Genomic DNA, 17686 nt, shown 5'->3' with positions numbered 1-17686 from the left:
GGTGTCAGCTTAGGTGTGGAGTAGGTGCATGGTCACTGAGATGGCAGCAGCAGCTGCTCTGTGCCAACATCTTTTCCTGAAAGAGCTCCAGTTTCCCTCAGGGGAGAGCTGGAGCCATTGGAAGGGCAGGCAGGGAGTAGGGACAGATTATTTGTGGAGCAGGAGGCCTCTGAGCCCCAGCAGGAGATGAGCAACCATCCCAACCAACCTGGGGGCTGCTGGAATGATGTTTGCATCCCAGCCTGGCCCTCTACCAGACCCTCACAGGGTCTTGCTCCATCACCCTTGTTCAGAGCCAGGTGGGAATCAGCGTTGGAACTGTGTCCTGAGCATTGGAACAACACCGGAATCACGGGGCTGGCCCTTAATTATCTCCATGCTGCCCTTCCAAGTGCTCCCTGTGCCCACTTCACCACACAACTGCCTGCTTGAAGGGGGTTCAAACACTTCCCTCACAGGGCATTCCCTGCTGCCCTCTCAGGATGCCATGGCTGCCATCTGCCAGTGCTGGCACGGTTCCATCTGCACTGAGCAAAGGGGAATTCCCTGTGTCAGGTCTGTACCCACCGGCCCTTGGCTCTGCCAGGTGGGAATCTGGGGCTGGCAGCAATGCCCTGAAGTAGCAGTTGGGTTGGCAGGGGAAGGCGAGGCACTGGCGTGAGCAGAGCTGCTCCTGACAACTTCCCAGCACCGAGCCTGGCACCCAACCAACCTGGGGGCTGCTGGAATGACGTTTGCATCCCAGCCTGGCCCTCTACCAGACCCTCACAGGGTCTTGCTCCATCACCCTTGTTCAGAGCCAGGTGGGAATCAGCGTTGGAACTGTGTCCTGAGCATTGGAACAACACTGGAATCACGGGGCTGGCCCAGGTTTGGTGTAATTCCCACCTGGCACCAGGGTTGGTGTAACTCCCACCCAAAAGGCAATTTTGAGAAGGCCCATGTTTAATAAAAGGAGGGAGATCCAGGCACTGCTAGGGGATATTTAATTTAAGGATATTAATTTTTGGTGTTGGGAGCCAACTCCTCAGTGAGCGTGACTTATGTCTGACTCTACAGGGAACCAGGAGGTATTTGTGGTGGTTTTCCAGGAAAAGAAGAAGGAAGAAGGAACGAATGTTTGTGGTTATTTTCCAGGAAATGAAGAAGGTGTCCTAAAAAACTTAGAATGAAAATGAAATTTCTATTCAAGAAGAAACTATCAGTTGGAGATTCAACATTGAAAATTCGAACTGTTTTCCAAAAATGGCATTTCTCAAATATTTTTATCCCAAATCATCAATAAATACCTATTCAAGCAAGGTTTCCTTTTTGAAACACTTATTTTGCCTGTGTCAGTTAATCCTTTCCTGATAAAACACCATACTAAATGATGCCAGAAGGCTGGAATAAATCCCCATACCAAGTGCAATCTAACATGTTCTCAAAAGGAAAAAAAGAAACATAAACTAAAATCCCCACATTTTATTTTTATTTCTGTGTACTAGACGCGCTTTGTAAGAGAACTGAGCTCCCAATGGAATATTTTGGTTCTGTTTTGTGGAATTAAATTTGTGATCAGATGGTTTTCATGTGCTGTTGGAAGGTAGGTGTCAGGAAAGGTAGGTCTGTGGTTAATTAGAGCTCACTCATAATTCAAAGAGCTCACTAACATGGGCACCACATCTAATAGCCAGCCAAAAGAGGATTTTTTTTTCCTCATATGACTGGTGTTTTTTACCCTAAATAAAAGGAGGTGTAGTGCTGAAAAGGAACACCTTGCTAGAAATGCCATTTCTTTCAGAACTAGGGGTGAGTTTGAGACCAAATTTTCACTGCAGAAGTCACAAAAAACCTCAGTGAAAATGTGATCCCCCTCCTTCCATATCTGTCTAAAGCACAAGATTTCAAAAAAAAATTCTTGCTGGGACTCAAAAAGCATCAAGAGGAAACTTCCCAGACTGAAGCCAGCACAGCACCACTGAATCCCTCCCTGGGCAATATTTAATTTGTAAAGGCCAGCATCAAAACCCACTCATTTCCTTAAAAATGAGGGCCTGGGATTCTCCCAGGAGCACGTGGGAGATTTTTTAGCTCTATTTCATAGCTCTGTCATAGATTCAAACAAGAGGAAGGTGTTACCAGGCTGTTTTCACAGCAGGAGAGAAGGACCCTGTTCCAATCACAGGTGAAAAACATGGAACAAAACCTGTCAGTTTTGGAGAGGAAAATCCAGGCAGGGAAACAAAAGCTATCAGGAAGCCTCATCTTCCTCTGGAAGAGCCAGAGCTGCATCCCAGTTTCCACTCTCTGCTCATATCAGCTGCTGCTCCTCACTCCTGAAGGATGTTCTTGTGGCTCAGCAAATCTCTAAGTCCTTTAATTTCCCTGAGTGGTTCTGTAAATGCCAGAGTTGGTACAGAAATGGGGAGATCAGTGCTGGAGGGGCTGTGAGTGCCCCTACAAGTGTGAGTACACATGTTGTTCCTCCTCTTCCCTGCAGAGATCCAGCCCTGGCTCCTCTCCAGGCTCTGGATGCTCCCACCCCACAGCTCCAGACCTACCATTAGCTGCAATATATATCCAGTCACTTGAGATTACTTCCATGCTAATGTCTCAGAAAAAGGCCTTCCAAGAGCTACTTAGGATTGCAGCAGGCAGCTGGAATATTTCATGAGAGAGTGTTGCAATGATCTGTTTGAGCTTGGGGAGTTGTTGGAGGAAATGCCAGCAGAATTTGAAGCACAGCCCCTCTGGAGCTGTAGGGTGGAGAATGCGGGATTCGCTGTTCAAAAAGAGGCTGAAAATGCAGGGTTGGGGTCAAAGTATGCATAGAAATGTGGGTGGACCTTCAGAACCTCTGCATGGCCAGGTTCTCGTGTTTTGGATTTCTGCTCTAGTTGATCATCCATGAGCTTCCCCATACCAAATTCTATCAATGTTTTGCAAGGTCTGAGAATCTGAAAATATTTCAAAAAATGTTTCCCCCAGCTTCAAGTGATTTTCAAGGCCTCAAAGTTGAATTTTCAGGTGTAGCTGTCCTTTCTGGCTGGCGGGGTTTGGTTTCATAACTTCAGGTGGTTCAGGTGGGGTAAAAATTACCAGTCTCAGATAAACCCAAGTGAAGTAGAGATCTCCACCTTGGAAACACCAGAATAAGCCATAAACATCAGAATGAGCTGAACTGCAACAGTTCGACTGAGTGAGAGCTTTGAGAGCTGGTGAATGACAGGGAGATGAATCAAAATACAGTGAAAAGGATTATTTTCAGAAACATCTGGGAAAAACAGATTCAACCCAGCCCTTGCTCTCCCAAAATATTCAAGCATAGACATTGGTCTAGGGCTTGTAAATGACATTCACACTTTTTGAACCTTAATCAAATACAACTTAAAAAAAGCCTTCCTTGCTTTCTAGGAAAATAACCCACCTAATTATTCCTACTAAACCACCACTGTGGAGGTTGGATTTTCCTCTTTTGCATTTCCCCTTATCTTCCCTCTTCCGTTTCCCTCCTGACTTTTCCCAGTTGTAAATCAGGCCCTGGCCACATTGAAAGGCTGCTCGTGTTGAGTAAGGCCTGGTGACTGAGGGATGCTCAAGGCAGGAGGCAGCTGGAAAGGACAGAGACGTCATTTTCAAGGCTCAGGTCTGTCTTGTTGCCTGTCCTGTGACCCTGAAAACGTGCCTGTCATTATGGCAAAGGTGTCCAAAGACAGCAGACAAAAATCCCTTTCGATTTCAGGCCTGACTTGCCTCCACTGCCTTCTCTCCCTTCCTCTGCTCCTTGTCTTTATGGTCTTCCTATCCTCTTGCTTCCTTTTTGAACCATTCCTCCAGCTCTTCCTTGGCCCTATCAACACAATCGATAGGAAACTTGCTGAAGAACATTATCCTGCAAGTCCTTCCCCCAGCCCTGCCCTCATTCTCTCTTTATCACTTAATTGGACAGTTCCAAACTTTTCCTAGCCCAGGCTTGCTCTTGCCTCCTCCTCGAGCCTTCCAAGGAGAAACCTGACAACTCTACAGGGCTTGCTTTGCTCTGGGAAGACTTTTTTCACCTCACAACATCAGCCTGGGTCAGGACAAACAAAAGGGCTTAATCTGATGGGGTCAGTGGAGGTTTTTTCTTCTGAACATGTCTTTTTCCATGTCATGCTGCCAGAAAACATAAATTACACCTTTTCTCTTCCTTGACCTATTGTCAGCAAAGCTCAAACCTCTCTGGGATCACTCAACACCTCTTTCTCAGCCAGGCTGGCCAGAGAGGCTTCTCCAGGAGACATCCTTTGATTTACCTGCATACTGACCATTAGAGATGTCCCAGAGCATCTTGTCTCACCTTCAGCTGCTCCTCTAGAAGGCAAAAGTCTCCTCAAGGCTTGATGCCACATCTGCCAGCCCTTTTTGGGCTGGTCAGGTGCTCTGGGGTTGCTCAGGTTGCTCCAGAAATCTGTGTTTGGGGATTATGGTGGGAATTCTGACACCCTTGGATGTTAACCCAAGGTGACCCCTGGGTTGCAGACACATGATATTGTGTTCCTGCCTTTGAAGCCACCATGGCCTCATACCCCCAGAGTGCCTGAGGCTTTTCCTGACCCAGCAGAGCTCAGCCCTGACCTTCCAATCACCAACCCAACCCCAAATCAGGAAAACAAACCAAAGAAAAGGAACACCCCAGCTTCTTGCAGATCCATGACTTACATCCGTGATCTTGGGGTTGGTGCACTTGCCCTTGGTGCTGGACAGCTCCAGCCACTGGCTGTCCTGGGCTGGGCAGTGCTGCTTCAGCGTGCACTGGTTCTGTCCCTGGCACCAGCCACACTCGAAATCGGGGTCGGCTTTCAGGCAGAGTCCACAGCTGTCCCGCATGGCCCCGCACTTGTACAGGTGAACTGCAGGGACAGCAAGAACACACACGGGCTCAGAGATGCAGACAGCACAGGAGAGTGGTGGGATGGCAGTGGGAGCAGGAGGAGAAGGTGTCTGGGCTGCTCATACCAGAAGCAGGATGGAAACTCTCCAGGGGGGTGAGTAATGGGGGGAAAAACATGAACATCCTTCTTGAAATAAAGTGCGTTTGTTAGTTCATTCGTCATGAAAAGTGTTTTTGGAAGCTGAGAGCAGAAGGGAGGATGCTGCTCTCAGTAGGGGGAGGGGCTACAAGCAGGAGGTTGGAGGAAATGCTGCTTGGGCAGTGATTTGGCCTCAGTCCCTTCCTTTTTCACGGAATGCCATAAGGTGTCACCAACAGCCAGCCTCAAGCTCAGCACTTCATCCTAAAAGAATTTTCTAGACCTGGTCAACCCACAGCTTAAACTTGGGTGTGAAACTGCCCAGAACTGTGTGTTAAGGTGATGCCAATCAGGTTTCCCTCTTGACAGAAATCCCAAGAGATAACAGTAAATACATAATGGTTCATTATGAGGCTGATTCCAGGGATTCACAGCCCCTTCTTCTGCTCCAGAAATTCAGTCTGCTTCCCACTTCGAAGCACTGAGCTGATTCCACTCTAATACAGACAACAGTGATTAATGCTTAGCTCCATTTTGGGCTGTTAAGTGATTAGAAGCACTCAGAGCTTTTTCTAATAAAGCCTGAAAATATTGAAGTCCTCCTACAAAATGAGATCATGTTATTTATCCTTATTTTACAGATGTAGAAACTGAGGCCTGGCTTGCACAGGGGACTGATAGCAGAATTCTCCTCCCAGAAGATGAAGGTGACAGAATCGAGGCCCTCAGACTCTTTTTTTCCCTGCATTTGTGGGTATGTTGGGAGATTTTGCCTCTCTGCTTCTGTTTTGCTGTGTCCATAGGTGACAGAAGTGGTTGTTATCATTATACACAATCCCAAAGCTCAAAGGCTTTGGATATATTTGTGTTGAAATGCTCTGTTCCTTCCTTCTGTTGCTCATACCTTCCCCCTAGAAGTCAACAAGTATTGGCCAATGCAAGAAAAAGTCAGAAATTCTTTATTTCTCCAGTCTGGGTGCAAGAAAAGTATCTAAAAGTACCCCAAAAAGTCTGCAAAACATCTGTCAAGCACAGAGTTTTCCAGACGTCATGGGATACATCCTTTTCCCTTATTTTCTGTTGGATTTCCTCAAATTTGCTGAGTTCTTCTGCTCGAGATGCTGCCACTGGGTATCTCTGTAGGTAATTCAGCAGGTTTGGGTCAGTTTAGCCTTCCAACCTCCCAGCCCAGCCCATGTGATGCTGGTTGTGAAAGCAGTGGCATCGTGGTCACCTCTGTATCCTCATGAGAGTGTGGCATTGCCTCCATGTGGTATCTCCATGGGCACATGCCTAAACTCTCCTCCTGACCAAAAACATGATGATAATATCCGAATTATTCATCCAGGCTAGCCACCAGCCAGTGTTGCTTCCCAGATTTTGCCTAGTCAATATTTGCAACATTTTGGCTTGGAATAACCCAAGAAGGACCTGTGCCAGAGATGATTCTTGAGTTCATCCTCTGGTCTGGTTTATGTTACTGGCACAAACAGTCCGAAAACATCACTATGAGCTTTATTTTAATCCTACATCACCAAGGATAGCTCAGTACTGCCCAAGAAAAGGATTTACACTCTTGGTGTGGACCATGTTGTGTCAGGGCTTCTCATTTTATAATGGTAGCACAAAACTAAGCAGGACTGGGGCAAGTGCCCAAATTCTGACCTCCGAGCCACACCTTTAAAGGCTGTCACAACCCGTGGCACTATTTGGGCCCAGGAAATTTAATACTGTCCTTGGCACAGCTGGGAGAGCAGGAGAAAACTTCAGAGTAGAGGCAGGGTGGCCGTTTCAACGCAGGCTGTGCTGAATGTCAGGGCTGGGCAGGAATCTCCAGCCTGTTGTGTTTGCTGAGTGGATTTAACACTCAAAAGCCACAGTTCTGGGCTTTTGGTGCAGGAACTCTGTCATTCAGAGAGGGAGAAGGGCAGGATGGGGAGAAGAGTTGCCTTCTGTGTTGCTCTCCAGCTTCAAGGTGATGTTGGTGGGAACTTTATGCACCACCCCTCAGCATGAGCGTGGGTGTGGAACGGTGTGACAGCACTATGGGAGTACCTGATGGGGACAGATGGAGTGGGAGAAGATGTGGGAAGTGTCCAAGACAAGGTAAAGAGAGGGAGGGAGAAATTTCTGAGAGGGGGTGATGTGAGAAGAAGAGAATCTGCAGGTGTGAGCTGCAAATGCAGAGCAGCCAAGGGGAGGAGTGGCATGAGGGGAAGGTTCCAGGGTGGAAGGACAAGAAGGAAGAAGAAGAGGTGAATGGACCACCCATCTCCAGGAAAACCCAGCTTGCCTCAGGGTCGTGGCTGGATGTGCAGCCCCCTCTGCAAGGGGCACATCAAACCTGTGCCAACAATGGTGGTTAAACACAGGTGGTTTTCAGACCTTTTTTATCATTATCATTTTATTTTGCTCAGAATTCTCCCACTGGCGAGCTGCAGCCTTTCTGCTTCCCTTCTGCCTTCCCCTGTTCATTACTAAATTGCCTCTGAGCAGAGAGCCCACTCTCCTGGCATGTTAACTTGAAGAGCATCACTGCAGGAGAAATAAAGAGGGGGAGAAAAAGCTGGAGAAGGAGGGGCACGAAAACCAGACACGAGAATGCGGGAAGAAGCGGGAGGCAGAGACGATGAAGGGAGAGGGAGAGCAACACAAGTGGGAGGGAGAGTCGCATTTCTCAGGTGGAATGAGAGAATTGGAGGGCTGGGGGGGAGGCACACAAAGCACTCAAAAATTGGTAATTTGCAGAGTGCAGAGAACAAGTGTGTGCCAGCCGGCACTGGGAGACGGTGGCGGCTTTGTTAAGTGTAGGGAGCGAGGGCCCGTTGCTAAGGTTACCGCTTCCAAGGACAAGTTGAAATAACTCTTTACCTTTGTTCTGTGCTGGGTTGTCAATGTTGAAATTCCCATTCCACACGACTGTCAGCTCCACTGGCAGGCTGTTAATCTCCATCCCTTCATACGAGTACTAGAAGTGGGAGAGGAAAAACAAAACAAAACAAAAAAAACCAAACCCAGACTTACAGAGTGCCTGGAGGTGGGGAGGGGATGGGGTGAGGCAAGAGGTGGTGCTGAATGTTGAGAGCAAGAGAAATGGAGCTGTCACTCACCTCCCTAATCAGCAGCACCTGCCAGAATGCCACAGGATGTTCCCAAAGCTGCGGATCTCAAACCGTGCCCCTCACAAAAGCCCATTAGGTGAACATTCATAGAATCCCAGAATGGGGGTGGAAGGCACCTTAAAGATCACCCATTTCCAACCTCCTGCTATGGGCAGGGACACCTTCCACTATCCCAGGCTGCTCCAAACCCCGTCCAACCTGGCCTTGGACACTTCCAGGGATCCAGGGGCATCCAAAGCTTCTCTGGGAAACCTGTGCCAGGGCCTCAGTTGAGAGCAAGAGAAATGGAGCTGTCACTCACCTCCCTAATCAGCAGCACCTGCCAGAATGCCACAGGATGTTCCCAAAGCTGCGGATCTCAAACCGTGCCCCTCACAAAAGCCCATTAGGTGAACATTCATAGAATCCCAGAATGGGGGTGGAAGGCACCTTAAAGATCACCCATTTCCAACCTCCTGCTATGGGCAGGGACACCTTCCACTATCCCAGGCTGCTCCAAACCCCGTCCAACCTGGCCTTGGACACTTCCAGGGATCCAGGGGCATCCAAAGCTTCTCTGGGAAACCTGTGCCAGGGCCTCACTCACCCTCACAGCCAATAATTTCTTCCTAATATCTGATCTAAACCTTTCTTCAACTTAAAGCCATTCCCTCTTGTCCTATCACTCAGAAAAATATTCCATGATGTGTGTTTGCATGTGATGGGCCTTAAGTTGGAAAGCCACCTTCTAGGTATTGAGCACAGCTCTGAAAAGTATTTTGCCAAGCTGGGTGCACTTTTAAGGTGTAAATTACACATTCTGGGTCTTCCATCCAACTGTGCCTCTGCTGTATATTCCGTAGGTGCTGAGTGTGTACGTGAGGTTATCTACACAAGGGATGTTTTGAAGAACTCTTGGAAGATGAGCGAGGTCTCAAAATCAGGGAAACCCCTTGAAAAAGGGGAAAACTGAGCCACTGTGTAATTATAGACCTGTCAGCCTAACTTGGCTTCCCAGAAAGAAAGTACATCAAATTATTAAACAATCAATTTAGAAGCACCTGCGAGATGATAAGGTGATAAAAATCAGCCAGCATGGATTTGTCAAGAACAAATTGTGTCAACCCAATCTAATTTCCTTTTTGACAGGCTTAATGACTTTGTGGATAAAGAGGAGGCAGCAGATGTGATTTATCCTGATTTCAGGAGAGTATTTGCTAGTATCCTACAGGAGATCTCCATAAACAAACCAGGGAAATATGACCTAAGAAAGGCCACCATAAGGTTTATGCAAAAACTATTAAAAAAAAAATCATCAGATAATTCTATGTCAGGCTTGGAGAGTGTTTCAAAAGGAATATTTTCCTGTGTCTGGCATTACTCAGAATTTTCACTACTGACTCGGATGATTTCATGACCCTGTTCTGGAGAGAGTGTAAGAACCTCCAACAGCAGGGTTAAGAATGCAAAACAAACTTGACAAATTGTAGATCTGGGCCAAAATCAACCAAATTAAATTCAGTGCTGGCAAATGGGGAATATTTTTCAGTAGGAAGAATCAATGCAAACAACTCTGAAACTGGAGTGACTGGGCAGTGCTGCAGGAGAGGGTCTGGGGACTGCTGGAGATCATGAACAGACTGTAAATCAACAATGCCACATCGCTGCCAAAACCCAAACAATTCTCATTTGGGGATGGAGCAGATTAGGTTTGTTACATGTGTAAACCCCAGGAGGCAATCTCTTCCCTACTCAGAACCAGAAAGGCTTCAGCTGGAGCAAGGAGTATCCAGTTTCCAACAAATATGTCTTAAAAATCTGCAAAAAACCTCTGAGAGAGTTGGACAGATTTAAACAAACGCTTCTCAGGGTCAGTCAAGGTACGCAGAGGTGACCCCGACAAAGGAAATGGAAGCTGCTCTCTGGAGGCCCTCTCCACGTGGTGCTGAGTGCTTTTTTTCACCTGGATTTTGATTTATCTCAAGCCAGTTCACCCAGGGTTCACCCCACTCCCTGTCAGGCCCCACTGCCCCCCTCCATCAGCAGCTTCCACCCAACACTTCGCCAAAAGGCAAAAAGCCTCATGGTGGGAGAGGAGATGGTTGATTCAAGGACAGAAGGGAACAAGAAAGAAGGGGAGAAACATTTCATGTCTGCTACTAATGCTGACCACAGTGCACATAAGGATTTACCCTCCTGAGAGCAGGAATCTCCCACTGCACTGGGATCTACAGCAGGACAAAATCCCACTTTGAAAGGAAAGTATTTTCCCCACTACAAGGTCAAATATAACTCAGCAAGCTGGTTCGGTTGGGCCAAAAAAAGACACTAAAGAGTCCTTCATCCCTTAAAGTCCCGTTGTGGTTATCCACAGAGATGCCAAAGCTCTGAGCTTTACAGGTAGGTGTCCTGTGTCCATTAATTGCTGTATAATTGCACAGTGAATGGTAGCTGGTGATTTCTGTCCATTGCAGCTGAGTGGGAGCCGCTTGCACGGTAATTGCTCTTTGCACAGGCTAAACCCAATTAGCCATTAATCTGCAAAACGCTGTGATTATGATCCAGTTGTAGGGTATTTATGGGTATTTGTGGTTTCCATGGAAGTAAAGAGCAGCCCAGGTGAGCCAGGTCCTTTGCATTAGAGCAGTACCCACCAGGCTCATTCAGGATGTGCATTTTTGTGACACTTTTGGGTGTCACTGCCAGCAAGATTCAAGGTGATGCAGAGCCCTTTGAACTCAACCACTGGCTGCTCCCAGCTCTTTGGGAGATGGGGAAAACAGGAGTGGGAAGGAGAGTACCTGAAAAGTGGTGAATAATTAAACTTCTGCCACTCAGGAACACCTGCTTTGCACAGCACTTTGAAAATGCTGATTGGGAATGGAAAATGGGGTATATACGGAATAACTGGTCATCCTAAAGTCAGAAGATGAGTCTTAGAAAGGACTCTGCCTCACCAGAGCCTCATGTGCGTTTTGGGATTTAGCTGGAAGTACAGCCTAGGCAGGGCTGCCAAGGGACAGGCAGCTGGAATCTCCTGGAGTCTTTCTTCCCATGGAAGATCCGAGAGCCAGCAGCAGGGGCTCAGCTGGGATTTTAGATCTTATCTGTCTGCAGCACCAGGGGCAAACACATATTAGACTTTTTAACTCAGCAGGCTTGTTCCAGAACTGGAAAGGGATTTGAGGGGATAAATCCCATGGAAGAGCTCCAAGGATGAAGCCAGCTGGGATGATGATGTTCTCACTGCCCACACCCGACCCCATCCAATGTTTCGTGGGCTGCATGGCACCGAAACGGAGCAATTTGCAAAGGAACAGCGAGGAAATGCTCCGTCCTCCTCAGACCACAGGAGCTGCTCGCTCTTTGTGACCCCTCTTCAAAGCCCATTGAACTCAACAGGAGCCTTTGAAAAGAACTCGCTCAGCCATGACAATAAGATGGAAATGTGTTTCAGGGGAGAAAAAAGGGCTGGAGCATCGATCTCCAGGAGAGCAGAGCTTCCCAGACACTCCTGAGAAGTGTTCATACCACCAGGGCTTGTCTCTCCACCTTTCCTTGCACAATTACCTCCAACACAGGCAAAACATCCCAGAAGATGTAAATCCCACCCCTAAGTCTGACCCATCTGGATTCTAATCACAAGAATCTAATCAAAGCAGAATATTATGGGCAATCTGGGGACCCAGATGAGAAGGAAAGGCTGTGCTGCCTGGAACACAGACTAGCTCTCCTCAGGAAATGCCAAAAAGCTGCTAGAAGGACCTGTTGTAATTCACAGGAGCAATGTTTGGAACTCCCAAGTATCCTTTTTTTGCCTCTTAAACTCTCCAGTAGTATCAGACACTCCTGCAGTTTGTGCAAATCCATATCCATGCCTGACCACTTGCAGCATCCTGCTCTTTGGTGATTTGGCTTGAGCACACTTAGAATGATAAATCCAGAGTGGTTTAATGGTATCTCCCCTTTGTACCTCAAACATGTCCAATAGTGGGGAAACTTCTGCAGAATTTTACCAGAATTTTAGTGTTGGTCTCTTTTCCCCAACACCATTTTGTGATTAGAGCTCAGATCTGGGGATTGATTCCTGTATCTGGCTCTCCCACCAAATTCCTTTCTTGATGCTGTGCAAATCATTTAATCTTTCTTTGCATCAATTTTCCAGCCATAAAAAAAGGCAGAAAACTTCTTGCTCACAGTCATTCTGTCTCCCTGGATTCTTTGCTTCCCGGAGCTGGAACTGAATTTTTTTGTCTGGGTACCACCCAGGCCAACAGAGTCCATGTGATTATTGGAGTTTCTCTTTCATTTAAATGTAGATAAATAATAATTAGGGAAGTGGATGCCCAAGGATGACATTCCTGGTGGGAGTTTTGGAACTAGATGATCTTTAAGTTCCCTTCCAACCCAAACCATTCCCTGATTCCACAGCTCACAGCCCTGTGCGTGTCTTTTGGCCACCCATAACTGTGTTTTCCCAAGATTTCTGCGAATAGCTCCTCATTTTTTTTCTCAGCTCTGCTTTTTATTGGATTTTTATTTTAGCACTCCCTTCACTGTGAGCCACACCAAGGAGTCAAATGCCACTGAGATCCCTTGCTAAAGTGTGATGATGTGACAAATAGAACAGACTCGCTCTCTCTAAGCCACGCAGCGCTTTCAGCTGCACCACCTCGGGTCTCGCAGCACACAGACCTGTGAAGAATTTGAGACAAAATCATCAGCAGGGATTCTGCTGCTGGGAATCAGGGTGTGCCAAGGCCAGGGGTGGGCAGGAACCAAGCCAGGATGTGGGATCAGCCGCTGAAGCAGGTGATGGCACTGATCATGGCATGCTCGGGTGGGTCATCCCTCCCTGTCTCCCTCTTCCTCAGGCCAAGGGCTGATCATTTTGGGCTGATTGCGAGTGCTGGGGCTCCCACTGGGAAGATTGCTCTCTGCCCTGATACATCCAGCAGTTTCAGCCATTCCTGATGGCATTTTTACTTATTTATATGTCTCCTTAGCTCCCCTGCTTTTCATCCCCTGCCATCGCTCCGTGTCCAGGCTGTTGGCAGAGCTATCACGAGTGCAATAAGGAATGGCAGGAAGAGTCCCTCTGAGTGATAATTGCATGCCTTGGCTGGTGTGACAGAGGACAAAGCCCAGAGCTGAGAGTCTCAAACCACTTGACAAGAACAATAATTGTCCCAAAAGGTGCTGCCTTCAGTGACTTATTGCTGTTATCAAATGAGATATCTCTGGGAAAGACAGGGAGAGAGGCAGATCTGGCTCCTGACTGGCCTGAGCACCCAGGGACCGTCAGTGCAGGATGTGACATTACTGACAGACAGACTGGTCACACCTGGGTGACCTTAGAGCATCTTTAACTGAAGCTGCAGCCACTTAGAAAAGGTGTTTAAGCTGGTTCCGACCTCTGGTGTAAATCTTGAGGGATCAGGAAATGCAGAGAAAAAGTTAAGGCTCTTTTCCCGATTCCATCCTGTGTGAAAGTAGGAAAGATCCAGCATTTTGAAAAAGTTTTTCTGTGAGAGGCAAATTTGAGCTCCTGGGTGCCTTGTGTGAGATGGGAGGGGGCAGATTTTGAGGCTCCTGCTGGAAAACAAGCCAGGACTAATTGCTTAGTCTAGCATGCAGCACCAACAGAAAGCTCTGCTGGCAGGACAGCATCCCTTCAGGGACACACCATCACAGCACGTCCTCCCACCCTCCCTTGGACCTTCTCCAAGCCTGCAATGCAGGTGCTACATTCAGTGCCTCCTCCAGCAACTCTGCTGAGTAAAAAAGCTCTGTCAGAGGGGGTTGGTTCAATTTGCAAACAGGCTCAGACAGCTCTTTCCAAAGCCAGGTGACCCCCGGAGCAGAGGCTCATTGTATCGCAGCAGCTCCAGCCTGAATGCTAATTCTGGCAGGGAAGGAAATAATCATGATGGAGACAGATCTCCAGCACTCCTTCCCTATTGTCTGTGTCCTCTGCCACCTGCTCAAACAGCCAGGGCTTCTCTGCTGCCTTTTTGTATCTCTCTGAATGTTGCTTTCTTTTGTCTGGCTCTCCCTTTCCACATCTCTTTCTCTCAGTGTCTGGCAAATTCCGAGCAACAATGAAATAACATTTCTCAGGGAAAATAAAAAAGAAGAAGAAGAAGAAAGAACTCAAATCAAAGAGTCAAAGCTCCTTCAAAAGAAAGGGGAAGAAAAGGGGAGAAAAGGAAAGACAAGGGAAGCAAAGAGAAGGAAAGAGAAGGAAAGAGAGGGAGAGGAAAAGGAGAGCACAGAGGGAGAGCAGAGGCAGAAAGAGGATAGAAAAGAGTTGATTTTATTCCCAAATGAACCTCTCTCCCTGGAGAAGAAAGAGATCCGCTTGAGCCACCACCAAACACAGGACAAGCATCCTGCAGACAACACTCAGCAGCGAGGTCATGGAGTGCCTTGGCACAAGCCTGAGGCTCAGCCCTGTCACCCTCCGAAGCTCTGGCAGAGCCTTGAGTGTTCTGGCTTAGGAAAACAGACATTAAAGTGAAAATGGTGCTGTCACAGCACTCAGGCATCCTATGAGCAAATCCATCTGGGGACTCATCAAACCTCACTTCTTTGGTCCCAGCCACTGGCAACTTCTTGGAGCATGCAGGGAATAATCACCATTACCTGTCAAAACCAGTCTTTTGTTGGGTTCTGCAAAGTCAGATGCTGAGGCTGGCTGAAGTTACTCTCCTGCTCAGCCCAGCTATGCTTAAAACCATCCTGAGATAATTCATGCTTAACGCCTATGTGTGCCAGAGAATTCGTGACTCTAAAGGGTCATTAAATGTCTCTCTTGCCCACTAAGACTCTTTGGACAGATGTGATCTCTGCCCACGTCCATATAATTCCCCCCTTTAGCTTCCACCATTTCAAAATAATACTTTAAAAGAAAAAGTGCAATACCTCCTTAACTTCCCAGTCCATCCATTTTTAACCTCAAACCTGAATGCTCACAGGTCATTAACCAGTAATGAAAACCAGGGAGAGAAGGAAGGGAGGGAGACAAAGAAACAAATAAAAGAGCATCGTTGGGAAGTTGCTTGTTTGCAACAGATGTAAAATGTGTGAACTGCCTGTAATCTTCAGCTCTGCTTAATGCAGCAGAATATGTTGTGACAAGCAGTGCCCAGCGTGGAGTGGCAGAGCTGCAGTGAAGTGGCGAAAGCCTGTAATTAGCTCTTTGACTAATAAATCATCTCGTAGTAGCAGCAATGAAAACGACTCAATGCATATCCTGGAGACATGAATCTCATGGAGAAACCTTCGGAGGAACAGAGACCTCCATTGCATGTGGGCACAGCTCCTGGCTGCTGGCAGGTGATTGTGTTTGTCCCCAAAAGTGACATTGCTGTGGTGACAGCACTGTCGTGACTCACACAGGTTCTCTGGAAGGAGAGTCACAGATCCTGCACTGCAGCTGGGGAAATGGAGGTGGGTAGAGACACAGAGTCTCCTCAAAGGGCATGTGAGGGCTGGAGGAAGGTTCAGCTCAGCCTAAGGCCAAGTTGGATAGGATTTGGAGCAATCTGGTCCAGTGCAAGGTGTCCCTGCCCATGCAGGGGGTTGGAACTGGATGATCTTTAAAGTCCTTTCCAACCCAAACCATTCTGGGATTCTGTGATCTCACCCTTTTTCTGACCCATTACATGCTGGCACACGTCAGACTGTTTATATGGGGTTTTATATGTCCCATCATCAAACTCCCCCAAAACACCCTTCACTCTCATGTTGACATGAACACCTTTTTCCCACTGGAACCCCTTTTTGTGGCGCTGTGGGGATGTGAGCAGGTTAGGCCCATATTAATGCCTGTGGGTCGTGGCTGAGGTGCTCCAGCCCAGCTGAGTGCTGGGATCCAGGGACAGAAGCAACAACTGAGTGGTGACACCAGCCAGTCCAAGGAGAAAAAAGGGCAGTTTCAAGCTACCAGCCAGCCTTTCCCTGACTGTGTTTGGAACCAGAGAATCATTAAAGCCAGAAAAGACCTCCAAGATCATCAAGTCCAACCTCCAGCTGAATCCCCTGTGCCCACTAAACCATATTGTGAAGTGCCATGTCTGTACCCCCTTTGGACACTTCCAGGGATGGTGACTCCACCGCTGCCCTCAGCCTATTCCAATGCTTAACCACTCTTCCAGTGAAGAAATTATTCCTGGTATCCAACCTGAACCACTCCTGGCACAACTTGAGGCCATTTCCTCTTGTCCTGTCGCTGGTTGCCTGGGAGAAGGGCCTGACCCAAACCTCACCACAACCTCCAGGTGGCTGTAGAAAGCAATAAGGTCTCCCTTGATCCTTGTTATCTCCAGACTAAACAACTCCAGTGCTCTCAATTAGATAAGAAAGGCTGTGACACCACCCCAGATCCCTTGGGGACAGTGCTGTGGGCACATCTGCCCCTCTGCAGCCCCTTGCTCACCGAGGTGTTCTGGCACTGCACGCTGGAGCTGTTGAACCTCAAGGCTGGCACCCTCTGCTCGCTGCCCTGGATGTTCAGGATGCACTCGTAGCCCCGCTGGCCCGACTGTGGCTGGGGCAGGTTCTTGGCCTTCAGCGTGATGGGTTTGATCACCTCCACGGGCACCAGGATCTTCTCGGCCTGCAACAGCTGGGGACAGTCCTGGGGAGAGAGCAGACAGCACTCCAAGTCAGCACAAGGGTTTCCCAGCCCCAGGTGGAGTCCTGTGGTGCTTCCCAACCTTCTCAGTTCACCTGATTACGAAGCCTTTGCAACTCCCTGGGCCCTGGTTTATTACAGGGCTATTCAAGGAGCATTCCTGGGAAGGCTCAGATGAACAGGTGAGGAAGGATTGCTTTCACAGACAGCCCTTTCCTATCTCCCTGGCTTATTTCAGCCTCCAGGACCCAGGGAAGCCACCTCTGGTGCCTTTTAATACCTGCTCCGTTTATTTAGGTATGGGAAAAGCAATCATATTCCATCCATGGATTTAACCCCGTCACAATGCCACGATAAAAGTGAATAAAGCAAAAATCTGAGCATAATTCCTCACTTCCCAACAGCCAACACACCACTGTACAAAAGGCACAGCGCCAGCAAGACCTGTTGGAACCTATGGAGTCAAGGATGTCAAAAAGAGAGTTTATTTTGGCTTAGAAGAGGACAAAATATTCATTACAGAGATCTGGACCCAGCTGCCAATAAACAGCTGTCACACAAAGCACGGAGATCCCCTGGAAAAGTTTTCCACTGGCTCACAAAAGGAGCATTGCCAACTGGGTGTTGCTAAGGTGGTGTCTCTTCGTGGGTCTCTCGCACAGGTGAGCTCTGGGTACCCAAAGCTGCCTCGCAGGTGGCTGCATTCAAAGTCTCATTAATTAGCACGGCTTAATTAGTTAGAGTGGCCACGCTCTGCTTCTTCATAGCACAGTCAGGCAACTGCAAGATGTCCCTTTCATGGATGCTGGGGGGACATCAGTGCTTCAGGAAATTACTGAAGCTTTTGCTTGTCCTGCCCACTGTTAAAGGCAGGTCCAGCTGGTGCCAGCAGAGACAGGGAACTGTAGGAGTGGGGAAGAGGAAAATGATTGATCCAGGGCAGAAAAGTAGGG

The 17686-nt window shown here is 48.0% G+C and overlaps 1 protein-coding gene across 2 annotated transcripts in view; it reads right to left on the bottom strand.

The window, feature by feature from the left end:
• PLXNA4 (plexin A4) overlaps positions 1-17686 on the bottom strand; it is a 429278-nt gene that overhangs the window by 70154 nt on the left and 341438 nt on the right. For both annotated transcript variants that reach the window (XM_017728009.1, XM_008628864.2), the window contains exons 10-12: positions 16536-16736; positions 7866-7962; positions 4684-4874 (exon numbers count right to left, since the gene is read on the bottom strand). In XM_017728009.1, the coding sequence (XP_017583498.1) occupies positions 4684-4874; positions 7866-7962; positions 16536-16736 (489 nt within the window). The remainder of the gene's footprint in view (positions 1-4683; positions 4875-7865; positions 7963-16535; positions 16737-17686) is intronic.

This window comes from Corvus brachyrhynchos, unplaced genomic scaffold (assembly GCF_000691975.1).
Source record: "Corvus brachyrhynchos isolate BGI_N302 unplaced genomic scaffold, ASM69197v1 scaffold182, whole genome shotgun sequence".
Taxonomy (NCBI): Eukaryota; Metazoa; Chordata; class Aves; order Passeriformes; family Corvidae; genus Corvus; species Corvus brachyrhynchos.
Note: the sequence above shows the minus strand (reverse complement) of the source record. Positions and strands in the feature narration are given on the sequence as shown.